Source organism: Macaca mulatta, chromosome 1 (genome assembly GCF_049350105.2).
Source record: "Macaca mulatta isolate MMU2019108-1 chromosome 1, T2T-MMU8v2.0, whole genome shotgun sequence".
Lineage (NCBI taxonomy): Eukaryota > Metazoa > Chordata > Mammalia > Primates > Cercopithecidae > Macaca > Macaca mulatta.
The window spans coordinates 209,364,192-209,378,974 of NC_133406.1; the positions used below are offsets into that span (position 1 = coordinate 209,364,192).

The 14,783-nt window shown below is 51.8% G+C and overlaps 2 protein-coding genes and 1 long non-coding RNA gene across 3 annotated transcripts; all 3 read right to left on the reverse strand.

The window, feature by feature from the left end:
* Positions 1 to 1,015: 1,015 nt before the first annotated feature.
* LOC144334611 (uncharacterized) lies at positions 1,016 to 6,428 on the reverse strand. Its single transcript, XR_013404591.1, has 2 exons — positions 6,299 to 6,428; positions 1,016 to 1,263 (listed from the first exon to the last, which is right to left on the reverse strand). It is a non-coding gene; the product is annotated as an uncharacterized LOC144334611 (long non-coding RNA).
* Positions 6,429 to 6,653: 225 nt separating this feature from the next.
* LOC705256 (antizyme inhibitor 2-like) lies at positions 6,654 to 12,473 on the reverse strand. Its single transcript, XM_077983268.1, is given in 8 exon segments — positions 6,654 to 6,923; positions 8,144 to 8,244; positions 8,380 to 8,739; positions 9,394 to 9,433; positions 9,537 to 9,702; positions 10,346 to 10,480; positions 11,607 to 11,779; positions 12,459 to 12,473. Coding segments are annotated over 8 exon segments (1,260 nt in total).
* A 158-nt stretch (positions 12,474 to 12,631) lies between these two features.
* On the reverse strand, positions 12,632 to 14,547 carry LOC144337595 (ornithine decarboxylase-like). Its single transcript, XM_077983275.1, has 2 exons — positions 14,377 to 14,547; positions 12,632 to 12,883 (listed from the first exon to the last, which is right to left on the reverse strand). Exons 1-2 carry the CDS (start codon positions 14,503 to 14,505, stop codon positions 12,632 to 12,634), a joined length of 381 nt encoding a protein of 126 aa, XP_077839401.1. The 5' UTR covers positions 14,506 to 14,547.
* Positions 14,548 to 14,783: the final 236 nt, after the last annotated feature.

The following is a 14,783-nucleotide window of genomic DNA, read 5'->3' on the forward strand; positions in this document are numbered from 1 at the left end:
ATTGTGAGCTCATCTTTATCTGTGGGTTGAGGGTGTGACTATGCAGAGCAGATCTCATTTGCTTCTACCAGGCATCCCTGGGGTATTACCAGCCACAGACCACTTTGTAAATTAATTTCTCAGCTTCACGGTTCCTCAGACTACAAAGAAAATGTAAGCACAAATTCTCAACCTTTGGAAGGGTTGGCCTATAGTTATAAATTCTCAAAGGAGAACTTTTTTCTTTTCCAATCCAAAGCATAAGTCAAGACAAACAAGCTTCACTATTATCTTTCTATGCCAGTGGGCAAGGGGATGGATGTTTTTTCTAGTCCACTCTTTTACTGAAAGTGTAACTTTATAATGGTTTTGGATTTGTGTGTGTTTGGGGTGATTAGATCCAAACACCTATTTCTCTTTTGCCAGGCCTCTCATATCTTGTCCCTAGATGGCTATTTAAAGCCAACCCCCTTAGTTACCCCTAGGACATCCCAAAGATCAGCTCCACACTTACCGTTCCTTTTTGTTTTTGGTTCCTGAATTTTTTTTTTCTTTTTTGAGACGAAGTCTCATTCTGTTGCCCAGGCTAGAGTGCAGTGGCACAATCTCAGCTCACTGCAACCTCTGTGTCCCGGGTTCAAGTGATTCTACTGCCTCAGTCTCCTGAGTAGCTGGATTTACAGGCACCCACCACCAGGCCTGGCTAATTTTTGTATTTTTAGTAGAAACAGGGTTTCACCATGTTGCCCAGGCTGGTCTCAAACTCCTGACCTCAGGTGATCTGCCCACCTTGGCCTCCCAAAGTGCTAGGATTACAGGTGTGAGCCACCGTGCCTGGCCTATTTGTCTTTCTTATGAGTCCAACTATGCATCTAAAAGGAAGTTGGTTATACATTATCTGACAAATCTAGGTGTTTTGTTGAGAAGGTTTTCAGGTTATCTTCTCTGTCATTGTACGGAAACTGTTACCAAAACACTGGGAGTTCTGTTAGATCTTACTGCTCGCTGCACAGAAAGCTAATCACTGAGATGAGTATTGCCAGGGAAGGTTTTAATTGGGTGCTGTAGCCAAGGAGATGGGAGATTAGTATCAAATCAAATAAAATCAGGGGTTTACATAGCAAGGAAGAAATGTAACCATGTGTGGGAAAACAGGAATTTGGAAGGGATAAGGAAGAAAAGTTGGTCAACAGGAAGCAGGTGGTCAGTTAGGCCATCAACAGGTGACAGGTCTGGTCAGTTTCAGCTTCTTGATACTATCTGGGAGCCTGGTTGGTTGGTTTCCTGAGAAAGGAACTCAGATAAGACAACTGTAACCTTCTCATTTCAAGACTGGGAGGGTCAATTTCTATGTTTATTCAAAATAAACCAGAAACATTAGTTCTATGGGACAATTGGGCCAGTTTAAAAACCATGAATCCTAATGATTTCTTTCTTGTCCATCTCCCTCTGCCAGATATTGTCTATTGTATTGAGCCCCACACTCACTCTTGCTTGCCTTTCCTTAACCTCCTCTTTGCCACCAGGCTGGAAGCTTACAAACTACATTTCCCAGATTCCCTTGCCAGTTGGGTTTCTGTGATGGTCTGCCAATGGGAGGTACTCATGCCAGAAAAGAAGATGGGAGGAAGACAGCAGCCATTTAGCTCCTGGCATTGGTTCCTACGGTGGCCATAAAGGAGCTCCTGCGAAGGAGCAGTGGTGGTAGGGGGTGGCCCTGGGCTCCTGTCTGGGAACTGGTGAATCATGCAGAGACAGCAGAGGGGCCAGGCAGCCAGCCATTCTGATAGTGACCGTGTCAGCCTCAGGGGAGTGTATCTTCCCACAGAGTGGTGGCCTTAGGAACAGTTGCATGATAGTGCAGGACAAAGGAATGTAGGCTCAGATGAGCAGCGGTTTCTACAGACAGTAGAGGCTTCCCCTGGTTCCCAATCGCTTCATATCGAGGATGCTCTCAGAGGTCCACCCAGAGCCCTCTGACTTGGTTACTTCAGAGTACACCTGCCCACTTCCAACTGCCAGTATCTGCATCCCTGTTCCTAGGGGCAGACATAGGCTCTGTGCTCAAGGGTGGCCATAAATGCTCACAGAATGAAGCTCCTCCCCCAGGAGATCCCAAGCAGTGACCCCTGAGATTTGGTGTGAAATACTCCAGTTCCCTTACTCCTCATGTGCGGTGACTGAGGCAAATGTTTCATATCCCTGTGTTTCCCAGGGAATGAAGCTCTAGGCAGCCACTGTGGTGAACCAGATGTTTGCCCTTGTTGGGTGCTCTCCCTTCCCAGTCTCCCTTTTCCGTTTTCCCGTTCCCCGCAGCTCCAAAAGTAACAACATGTGCTCAAATCCTTGTCTCAGGGTCAGCTCCTGGGGGAGCTGAAACCCTGAGTAACATCTCTTCCCTACTTCTTTGCACTTCCAGCCTTCTCTTTTTATTTTTGAGACAGCGTCTTGCTCTGTCACCCAGGCTGGAGTTCAGTGGCGGATCTCAACTCACTGCAGCATCGCCTCCTGGGTTCAAGCAATTCTCGTACTTTAGCCACCCCAGTAGCTGGGATTGCAGGCATATGCCATCACGCCCAGCTACATTTTGTATTTTTAGTAGAGATAGGGTTTTGGCATGTTGGCCAGGCTGGTCTCAAACTCCTGACATCAGGTGATCTGCCTGCCTTGGCCTCCCAAAGTGTTGGGATTACAGGTGTGAGCCATCATGCCTGGCCACTTCTAGTCTTCTCTATGCTGACTTCCTCTATTGGATCCCTCACTGTGAAATCCCTGGAGTCCTTTCTCTTTTCCTGATCAGATCCCAACTGATGCACTTCTTAAACAGACTATAAACTGGAAAAGGGAAGCCTTAGTCACCACTCTATCTCAATGCTCAGCACAGGGCCCAGCACACAGTAGGTGCATAATAAACACTAGTTGACTGACATGCATGTGGAATGAAGTGCCTTTTTTTTTTTTTTTTTTTTTTTTGAGACGGAGTCTCACATTGTTGCCCAGGCTGGAGTGCAGTGGCGCGATCTCGGCTCACCGCAACCTCCACCTGGCGAGTTCAAGCAATTCTCCTGCCTCAGCCTCCTGAGTAGCTGAGATTATAGACGCTTGCAACCAGGCCCAGCTAATTTTTGTATTTTTAGTAGAGACGGGGTTTCATTATGTTAGCCAGGATGGTCTCAATCTCTTGACCTCGTGATCCGCACACCTCAGCCTCCCAAAGTACTGGGATTACAGGCATGAGCCACTGCGCTCGGCCGAAGTGCTCTGACGCTTACTGAGTGCTCATTACACTTGCTGTGCATGCTCTCATTTGTTTCTCACGTCCTCCTGATGAGGAAGGAACCGGCATTGCTTTCATTTTGCAGATGAAGAAACAGAAGCTCAGAAAAATTGAGCGCCTTGCCTGCGAAACCTAATGTAAGTTTTCATCTCTATGTTGTAATTCCGTTTATCACCAAACTTTCAGAAAAGGCCTGTGAGACACCATAGTGTGGTCTGAGCATCACTCTGGATATTAGAGAAAGGCTCAGAGTGGTGGAATTCAGGAAACCGGAGCAGCCTGGAGGGAGCAGTTAGGAGATGGGGACTAAGGGATGCCCTTGCAGTGCCTAGAGCCGCAGCAGTCCAGCGGCCGAGGGCTGGCAGAGACAAGAGATGACAATGGATGTGTGACACTGATCCTAGATTCCCAGTATTTTCTAGTTTTTTTTTTTTTTTTTTTTTTAATGTCCCATGATTCAAGTGATGGAGGCTTCTTATGTATCATAAACAGCAAACATCGGCCGGGCGTGGTGACTCATGCCTATAATCCCAGCACTTTAGGAGGCCAAGGTGGGTGAATCACGAGGTCAGGAGTTTGAAACCAGCCTGGCCAACATGGTGAAAGCCCGTCTCTACTAAAGATGCAAAAAATTAGCTGGGCATGGTGGCACGCACCTGTAATCCCAGCTACTCAGGAGGCTGAGGCAGGAGAATCACTTGAACCTGGGAAGCAGAGGTTGCAGTGAGCCAAGATCGTGCCATTGCACCACTCCAACCTGGGTGACAGGGAGAGACTCTATCTCAAAAACAAACAAATAAACAAACCCAGCAAACATCATCTTGTTTATGGTCTGTCACTGATGGGTTAGACCTGGAGACCTGTGCTTACATACCCAGACCCACTCACCCTCTCCCACCCGCCAGGGGCAAAGAAAACTCACTGGAATGTCTTCCATCTGGATAGAGTTCACATTTCCCAAAGCCTGCTCACACCGCTAAGTATCATACCCATAATCCGTGCCTCTTACATCCTGAGTGTTTGGGCATAAGCAAGACCATTTTGCAGGCGGGGAATTTGATATTCTGGGATGCCCGCGTGAGATGCACCTGATTGGATGGGCTGTTGAGCTCCTCTAGCTTCTCTGAGTGGCCTCTGTTACCCCAATCTGCTCTTTGCATCCTACGTGTCAGGGGAAATTCCTCTTCAGCTCCAGGGACTCTGGGATCCCTGAGGACCTGGCTGAGTTGAGTGGTAGCAGAGAGGGTGGGAGAGGTCCTGCTGAAGGCAGGGAGACACTTTCCTTGGCTGAGCCAGAAGCTGAGAAATCAGTGGCTGTACCCACTATAGCTGCAGGAATGTGGCCTTGGGGTATGACGACCTTCTCCCCTCCCTCCCCAACCATCTGGTTTGCCTAAGACTCAGGAGCTTCCTAGGACTCAGGATTTACAGTGCTAGCACCAGGAATGTTCCAGACAAACCCAGGCAAACTGGTCACCCTGTGTCCTGAGGCTCTGCCATCTCTGTTTCTCATCTCCAATCCTGGTCACTCACTGTTCTCTGAGCAGAGGCTCATTCCCATGCCTGGGCCAAGTTGTCCCACACCTGAGCCACGCTTCTTGCCTGCTTTACCTACTGATTCTGCTCTGCCTCCAGGTGCCACCACTCTCCTTCCAAGAAGCCACTCACTCCTCCGAATGGATGGCTTCCACCTGAACTGTCCTCAGAGTATGTCCCATGGTCCTCCCTGTGCTGCAGCCAGCTGCGCCTGCCTTTAGCTTTCCACGGGCCTCAGGACTTCTCAAGGACTGGGTCTGCGCCTGCCTCACCTGTCCCCCTAGCATCAGGCACACACCCTGGCTTGGCCTGAGTGGGACACCCTACCAACACTCTATGAAAAGACCCAGGATGCAAGATGGGGTCTCTGTGACATCTGGACTCCAGGAGGAGAGCCAGCAAGAACAGGGTGGCCGAAGGAAAAGCTGGCCCTAAATGATACATTCATCCCTCTCTTAATCCCATCAACCCTACGGGGAAGTTATTATTCTTACCACCATTTTACAAGGAAAACTAGAGTTCAACTAAGTTAGTTGACCTGCCCAAGTTCACAGCTAGTATCAGTGGTGCCTAAATTTGAGCCCAGTTCTCACTTATTCCAGTGACATGCTCTTAACCACTATGATACGTTGATGCATTTTATAGAAACCCTTTCTGGGACAAGGCAAGGGCATGAGTAAATAAAAAGCAGGGAGGAGCGGCAGGATGAATTTAAGGTTGTAAACTGACACGTTAGGTATGAATTGAGCAGGTGTGTGGGCTGCATTATTTAACATAAAAGGTCAATAGCCCATTTTTTGTAGTCACTCTGAGAAGAAGTAGCTTCTAATGTGTCCCCTTCAGCCACCGTTCAAGAGGGTGGGAAAGGAGGGATGGCGAGGCAGATGACAAGGAGGATGGGCAGGGCAGTCTGCTGCTAAGAAAAGTCAGTGTAAGACCTGACTGAAGACACAGGCATGTGGTGGCTCACACCTGTAATGCCAGCACTTTGGGAGGCTGAGGCAGGCGGATTGCTCGAGCCCAGAAGCTCGAGACTAGCCTGAGCAACATGGCAAAACCCCATCTCTACCAAAAATACAAAAATTAGCTGAGTGTGGTGGTATACACCTATAACCCCAGCTACTCAGGAGGCTGAGATCACCTGAGCCCTGAGAGGTCGAGGCTGCAGTGAGCTGAGATCATGCCACTGCACTCCGCCTGGGGGACAGAGTAAGACTCTGTCTCAAAAAGGAAGGAAAGAAAGAAAAAGGGAAGGAAAGAGAAGGGAGGGAGGAAAGAAAGAAAAGAAAGGAAAATGAAAATGAAAGAAAGAAAAGAAAAAAGAAAAGAAAAGAAAGAGAAGAAAATAAAAGAAAAGAGAAGAAAAGAAAAAAGACAAAAGGAAAGAACTGACCCAAAATGATAGCAAGATGTTTTTGGAAGGTTCGCATAGGATTTCATAGTTACCCAAACCTCTGCCTCCTCCCTGCCATCCCAACTCCCAACAGTTCCCAGGGGCCTACCTACCAGAGTGTTTTAAAGTCCTCCAGCCTAGCCGACTCTGGGTTCAGGCTCTGCCTCCAGAAGGCTCCTGGGGAAAGGGCATGGGATGCAGGGTGGGTATCAAGGCCTTTGTCTACAGCCCTGAGGCTGCACACACAGCAGCAGAGCTGGGGCCTGGAGGCAGAGCTGGGGCAGTGGGCGTCTGAAGCAGGAGTGGGGTCAGACAGTGGCTAGAGGGCCTGGGGATCTCTTTGCAATTCTCCACCTCCCTGGGAGGGGGGCCAGAGGCAGATCAGAGCCCAAAGGTCAGATGGACACTTTGACTTCAGTGAGTCAACAGGGAAAGGGAGATTCCCTGGGACCAGTTCCCACCCCAAACTCAAATGAGTGTGAGGTTTCCTGCTTCCTCTTCAACCCCAACCCCCAGGCACCTGAGCTGGGGGCCCATGGTGTAGCAGATGGTAGCGGGCAGGAAGCCATTGAAGCTGCAGCTCATGGAGGATGTGTAGGCACCCATGGAGGGGAAGACCAGCCAATCGCCTACATCAAGCTCGGGCAGCCGCACATCCTCCAAGAAGAGCCTGTCAGAGGCATCGCATGTGGGACCATAGAGTGTGCAGGGGAAGAGGGGCGGCTCTGAGCAGAACTCCTGTGTGACATAGGAAAGGGGGTCAGAAAAGACAGCAGGCTGGCCTATCCCACCCCTTACCTGGAAGCCACTGAAAGACCCGGAAGGGCACTCCCAGGGGCACACGGATGTACACTGGCTGGGACCCATCCCTCTGTGGCCGCTGCCCAGCCTGGCCAGGTCTGATGTGCCTACAGGTAAGGGCTCGGATTCCTCCTCTGTAAATGGGGCTGTTGTCTTCATTCATTGCTATAAGGCAGCAGTTGAAAACTCAGTTACCTAGAGGTCCAGCAGGTAACACAAATGAGTGAAATGTACCAGGTAAGTCTGACAACAAACTGGAAAGTCACTGTCTGTCTAAAGGGGAAAGCCACTGCTGGAAGTCCGTTCCAGCAGATCACAGCCCCTGACGTGCTAGACTAATTTGTTGAATTATTTGTTGCCTTGTTTTTCTGCAGGCCATGTATCATCAGATCTCTCAAATGTTTGAGAGGAGCTGAGAAAATCCAGGCTTTTATGAAATATGTCTTGATTTTTTAATATGGGCAACTAAAATTGAAAACTATTGTGCGAACCAAACAAACACAGGGTCTCCTACTGATTCCTCCATATCCAGTACTCACTCCACCCAATGGGAAGAGAGGCAAATACACACATGAAGACACACACCCAGAAACACTTCACACTCATACGCACTCGCACATGCATGCAGACACACATCATATACATGACCAAATGTGTGCACACACCAAGACGTTCACTGGCCAGGAGAAACAGTCAAGATATTTACAAAGCAGCGTGGCCCGGATACCAACCCATCACATCAGGAGACAACTGCCCTGGAGCTGGAGGAAGATCCTGTTGGCCCTACAGGGTCAGGTATCCCAGCTTTGTTGCCAGATCATGGGTGGGACTGAGCAGCAAGGGCGTCGGCAGGGAGGCCCCTGGTGGACTCGGGGGAATAGCTCTTTAACCACCAGGGAGAAGAACGTCAATATTTTGGAAAACATCCCACGCCTTTGTGTTCTGGTGACTGTCCCTTTGCCTGACAAGGCCCCCATAGCCAGCTGCTGCCCATGCTCTGACCTGTGAGCACGCATCATGTACGTGTCCATGTGTGCTCTAAGCAGCAGGCCAGGACCTGCCTCAGGGGTCCAGCACAGCCACTGTTCCCAATGGGGGAGGCACAAGGCACCTCAAGGTAAGGGACTAGACTCTTGGGGCTGGAGTGGCCCCCTTACCTTCACCACGATGGGAACCCTTGGGACAGGCTCTCAGTGGCCAAGGCGGAAGGAGCCATAGTGGCCATCATTGAGATAATACATCAGCTTCCGGCTGCCTCCTGGGGAGAGCTCAGTCACTACTCTGACCCCCAGCTCCTGGGACAGAGCCCCAACCCTCTGCCCTTCCTCTCTTCCAGGGCCTGGGGATGCCTGGACAGTGGCCTCCCCACCCAGTGCCATCCTGGCCCACCCACCGGGCTCCAGCACAGCCTTCTTGGCAATGATGTTGACAGCAGCCGTGCAGACAGACTCCATATAGAAGCGGCCTGGCTCTGCGATGACCTTGACACCACGCTCCTCAGGGAAGTCCTGGGCCAGGGCCGCACTGATCACTCTCGCCATCTGGAATGGGGTGGAGGGACAGCAGGAAGAGGTTAACTCATCCAACACTTGTTGATGTGCCAGTGCCTGTGCCAGCGCCTTACCTGCGTCAGTCCTTTCATCCCCAAGGCACCCTGCAGGGTAGGCATTAGAATTATCCCTGTTTACCAAAGAGGAAACAGAAGCTGAGAGACAGGAGGTCACTTGTGTGGGGTTGCTAGCCACCAGGCTCCCTGAGAAGTCCCAAGATGCAGCGATTTAATCCGATGCAAAGAAAGAAGATGAGTGTCTTGTGGACCCAGGGAATGTAAACTCCCAACTATAACTGTATTGGTGATGCTAACAAGAATTCTACAAGGAAACATACACACATACAGACACACAGAGAGGCATAGCCCCCAGAACCCTTGCTGCAGCTGCAGTGGACACCCTGTGCCACCTTCCCGCAGCCTATCTTAGCTCATCTGCCCTGTGCAAGATGATTTCCAGCCTCCAGTGCCTGCCCCCCTTTGCTTCTCGCTCTGTGGGCTTTCTCCAGCACCCTCAGAAACTAGCTGCAATGTGGGGAAATTAACACCCCCAGACCACAGCCTTCAACCAAAGAGGGACAGGAGTTGGTGAATAAAGGACCCAGCCCCTTGTCATCTAGTGGGATGATTCTGAGGTTCTACATTGTCCCCAGGGGGACAGGTGCAGGGGCCCACAGTGGTAACCAGCTCATAGATGAATTCTCTTTGACTTTTCTCCCTTCTGTCTCACTTTCCTGACTTCCTCACTGGCGCTTCCATGGATCATCTCCAAAAAAGCTACTTGTATCTAAGTGTTTGTCTCAGAGTCTGCTTTTGGGGGATATCAAAGCCAAGACATGCACGTACACAGTTACCCACCTGTGCACACAGAGCACACCCAGAGACACACCAGAGAGACCTAAACACAGAGGTACATGGATGAACACAGACTCCCCCACACACACATGCCTGGGCACACACACGGACCTCCCTGAACACCCCCAGCGCCCCTGCCAGCTCACCTCCTCAAACTTGGGCCCGGAGTCCTCCGTTCCGGGGAAGCCCCCTCCGATGTCCAGGCAGCTCATATCATGCCCAGCCCCGCGGCCCTTTTCAAACACGCACCGGCAGTCAGCGATGGCCTGTGTGAAGCTCTGGGGTGTCTGGCAGTTGGAGCCCACGTGGAAGCTAGCACAGCCAGTGCATGTGACATGGTGAGAGATACGTACAGAAACACATGAAACACAGTTCCGAACCACAAAGCCACACGGACTGTGGATAACTGCGACAGAGACAGAGAGACACAGTCACACATAAGGCACAAAACCACCGGGGCCAAATGCAGAAACAAACAGCTGGAAACATAACTGATTACACGGGCGTAAGTGTGTGCTTTTAGACACCTGCACACTCAGGCCAACGAGGCACCCACGAAGAGGCACTCACCCGAGTGTTCACACGCACACACACTCAGACACACACTGCCGTGGAGCCCGTGATCCCAGCACTGCCACGTGGGCTCCCCTTCCCCTCATGGATCCTTCACAACAAGACCCCAAACCCCCCAGGGCCTCAGAGCAGGGAGGCCCTGAGTAACCTTCACATTACATCCTGCCCCTTTAGACAGATGGGGTCTCACAGGCCCCAGAGAGGGGCCACAGCTTGCCATGGGCCCCAACTGATGACACTTACGCCAGTGTAATCAGTTATGTTTCCAGCTGTTTGTTTCTGCGTTTGGCCCCAGTGGCTTATGTGTGACTGTGTCTCTCTGTCTCTGTCGTAGTTATCCACAGCAAGGGAAGGGCTCCTGGAGTCCTCAGGCATCGCTCACCTGGCTCCGACCACGGCCAACCCCAGGTCTCTGGCAGACGTTAGCAGGTGCCCACATGCCTCCAGGCTGGCCCCGAACTTGGTACTCAGAGGGAAGGTGCTCTGGCTGTCCTGAGTCCTCAGCCGGAGGAGCAGTCTGGAGGAGGGACACCGAGGATAGGGAAGAGGGAGAGAGCACTCAGCCAGAGACGCCAAGGGCTGCTTATACCACCCCCACCTGTGCCCAGCTGATTCCCAGATCTGGGATGTTTTCCAATGCCACCAAATCCATGTGGCCATCACCCCAGCCCAACACACTTGTGTATACATCTACTTTTCCCTAGGTACACCCAGAGAAGGGAGTGTAGAAAACTGATAGTACTGGTAAGCACCTACTATGTGACAGGCAACATGCCCCCATGTTGTAAATGAAGGAACCAAGTTTTAGAAATGTTAAAAGAGACTTGCCTAGGCTGGACGCAGTGGCTCACGCATGTAATTCCAGAATATTCAGAGGCTGAGGCAGGTGGATCACCTGTGGTCAGGAATTCGAGACCAGCCTGGCCAACACAGTGAAACCCCATCTCTACTAAAAATACAAAAATCAGCCAGATGTGGTTGCGGGCGCCTGTAATCCCAGCTACTCTGGAGGCTGAGACAGGAGAATCACTTGAACTCAGGAGGCAGAGGTTGTGGTGAGTTGAGATTGCACCACTGCGCTCCAGCCTGAGCAACAAGAGCAAAACTCTGTCTCAAAAAAAAAGAGACTTGACTGGGCACGGTGGCTCACACCTGTAATCCCAGTACTTTGGGAGGCCAAGGCAGGCGGATCACAAGGTTAGAGTTCAAGACCAGCCTGACCAACATGGTGAAGCCCTGTCTTTACTAAATACACAAAAATTAGCTGGGCATGGTGGCACGAGCCTGTAATCCCAGTTACTCAGGAGGCTGAGGCAGGAGAATGGTGTGAACCTGGGAGGCAGAGGTTTCAGTGAGCTGAGATCGGGCCACTGCACTCCAGCCTGGGCAACAGAGCAAGACTCCGTCTCAAAAAAAAAAGAGACGTGCCCAATGCATACATCAGGTAAGCAACAATGCCAGGATTTGAACCTGGGTTGTCTCACTCCAAAGGCAGCTGCCAGACCGTCTTAAAATGGCTGGGCTTTGAGGGTCCTCCCCTTCACTTGTCTCAGGCCAGCGTTTGTCAGGGGTGTGCTGTGTTGGGTGATACGTTCTTTACTGCTGACTCTCACCCTACCTGCCTGCACCCCTGCTGGTCTCACCTGGCCCCAGGATGGCGCTGGGCCACCTTGGTGAGCTCCTCCTCGCTGTCGAAGGTCAGGAGTTGCACCCCGTGCCGGGCAGCATACCAGATGTGGGAGGCAGGCTTGCAGGGGTTGGCATAGATGATGCGCGAGGGGGCCACGCCCAGGCCCAGCACCTGCTCCAGTTCCACCTGGAGTGGCCAAGAGCCAGGGTTGGGGGCTGCCTCACTGCCCCCCTCCAACTATGTGGGGACAGGAACTCTGTGCATGAGCCAAAGAGGTTGCCCTGATGGAACCCTTGGTTTGGGTCCCATCTCCGGCTCCCCCACTTTTAGGCAGGAGCCCTGGGTGGGGTTGACAGGGTGCTCATTATGGAGTCCCTGCCAGGCAGGGCAGGGTGGGGCTCATAGTCTCAACGTGCCCTGTGCTCTAGGTGCTCATAGTCTCAGCTTAGAACCAACCCCCCTCCCATCAATTTCAGCCCCATAGAGAGGAGTGGGCTGGCTTCCTAGAGGCAGCTGGTGCACTTAATCCTGCTTAGTGGAGGGTTCCTCAGAAAGGGAGGAAGGGCTGGTCCGAAAGTGGTGAGTTATCTCAATTGATTGTAACAGTCAGTTACAGATGAACTCCTTGTTCTACTCTTCCCCACTTCTCACTACTACATTTGACTAGTCTTAAAAAGAAAGGAAGGAAGGAAAGAGGCTCAGCAAAATACTCCCATCCTGGGTTCTCCCCCTTCCCACCCTTGGGCTTTGGCTCTAACCTCCCTCAACGTTGCTGAATCCCCTTCTGCTAAAAACCCCTTGGAATGTTGCACCCCTGGTGTAAGAAAAAAATGCCAGCTTTGGATGGATCATCTCTGTCTCTTACCATATGTTGGCCCATGGGCAAGTGATTCCCCCTAAGGCTGTCTCCTCCTCTATGAAATGCAGATCCCCTGGCTGCCTTGCAGAGCGGATGGGAGGATCAAGGAGAATGCATGTTAGGCCCCCTGCAGTGTGCTTAGCGCATTTCAAGTGCTCCTTGGGACAGGGGACACGTATTCATGACCTCAGCAGCAGCAGCCTGGGACTCCCCAGGATTAGCTGGCCTGGCCTAATCCTCGGCGGGCACAGGCTCACCTGGCTGGCACAGTCAAAGCCGGTGCCCAGGGCGGCCAGGACACGCAGCACCCAAGGGCTACTGTTGCACTTCACTGCATAGAAGGGTGAGACCTGTGGCAGGGCTTGGCAGAAGGCCTGATGGCGACTGGCCAGCATGTCCAGGTCAGCCAGCATGAAGGGGTCTTGCTGGTCCTACGGGATAGGGAGACAGGGAGGAAAGGCTGAGGGGGTGGATTATCTCATTTAATCCTCATAACAGCTCTATGAAGTAAGGGCTGCTGTTATCCCCATTTTGGAGATGGGGAAGCAAAGGCTCAAAAAGGTGGTCACTGGCTCAAGGTCCTACAGCAAAAGCATGGCAAAGACAGGGTCTAAACCCAGGTCTCCTAAGTCTAGGGAGACCACCCTTGACACTGTTCCATTCTGCCTTGTGACGTGTGCCACGGTCCTGGGTAGGAGAGAGGAGCCTGCTGGGCTGGGGCAGCTCCAGGCTCTTTGTTCTACAGTCATTCAACAGAGTTCTCCAGCACCTACTCTGTACCAGGCTCTAATCTGGGTACTGGGGAAAGAGCAGTGAAGAAAACAGATCAAAAATCCCTGTCCCTGTGGAGCTTCCATCCAACTGAGCCACAGAGAAAAAGGCGTGGACTCAGGCAGCATGAGCTGATCAATCAACTCTCAGGAGCCACACACTGTGCTGGGGGAAGGGACGGAGATACTCTATAAATAATTCCATTGCACAGATGCAGTCACTGAGGTGCAGAGGACTGGAGTGCCTCACCCACGTTCTTACTGCCAGACAGCAGCACAGTTGACATTCAATCCCAAAAAGAAATGGGTTCAGGGACACCTGTAGGCCAGGATATTTTGAGATATCTATTTTTTTCCCTTCTGATTTTCTCTCTTCTTCTCCCCCTCATTGATGCCAGTGTCTGGCTCTATAATGTCCCTGGGAAGAGATGTGGCCAGGCAGGAGGCGGCTGTAAGACTTTCTGGCCTTCTTAGGGAAGCTTAGCCCTTGGGAGAAAAGGATGCCAGGGCGCAAGAAAAATGTCATAGTGACACCGATAGAAGGCCTTCCCTCAGACCAGGAAAAGGGTCCGCTGACTGGCAGGGATGGGGTGGTGAAGAAGGTAAGAGAGCTGAGACTTTGTGTCCTAAGTGAGTCTGAGGGGAGGTAGGATGGAGTCCCTGGAAGCCAGTGGGGAAATGGGAAGTCACCGGGTGAGTCTAGAGCAGGTCTTCCCAGCCTTCATGTGCAGGTAAATCCCCCAGATCCTGTCAACTCTATGCTCCGTGCAGTCAGTCTAGGGTGGACAAAGAGTCTGCACTGCCAACAGCTTCTCCAGTGATGGTGACAATCAGGTCCAGACGAGATTATGCACGGAGGCAGCATAGCCCTAAAAACCCAGGGAGCTGGGGAAGCCAGGAGGACAAGCAGGCAATCGTCTTTGTAGACCAAAGCTGGAGGACCCCACAGCTTGGCACTGGGTAAAACCCCAAGTGGTGGAAACAGGCATGGCAGGAAGAACAAAAGTCAAGCTTTCCCATTAGCCCCAGCACAAGAGAGCCTTGAGAGAGACGGCCTAACGGCGTTACAGAACAGTGAAACAGAAAGCCTTATTTCTTGCCACTAAGGAAGACCTTAGTCTTCCCAGCTCCCCGTCTTTCCCCTCCCTCCATACCGAATCAGAAAGTTCCTGGATCCTCCGCAGGACCGTCTGCTGGGCAGATTCTTCCGGCCCCAGGGCGATGAGCTCCTTTGGCCATGGCCTTCCATGGGCTTCCTTCAGGCCCTCCAGGCAGGTGCTCATCCCTGAAACTCCAACTGAGCCCTCTACCGGGTGTGGTCCTGGCATCCTGGAAAAGACTTGCTCTTGTGACCCAGCCTCCTCCTAGCTCCCAGCTCCCCACTCCCCACAGGCCCTGGGAGCCAGAGCTCCCAAGTAAGTTTTTTTTTGGTGTGTTTTTGTTTGTTTGTTTTTTTGTTTTTGAGATGGAGTCTTGCTCTGTTGCCCAGGCTGGAGTGCAGTGGTGCAATCTCGGCTCACTGCAACCTCCACCTCCTGGGTTCTAGCAATTCTTCTGCCTC

What these genes read in the sequence shown, in the direction of transcription:
- LOC144337595 (XM_077983275.1), bottom strand. Translation starts at nt 14,505, where the DNA reads ATGAGCACCTGCCTGGAGGGCCTGAAGGAAGCCCATGGAAGGCCATGG. An exon ending in TCCAGGAACTTTCTGATTCG is followed by an intron (nt 12,884 to 14,376) that starts GTATGGAGGGAG and finishes CCTATCCCGTAG; the next exon opens with GACCAGCAAGACCCCTTCAT.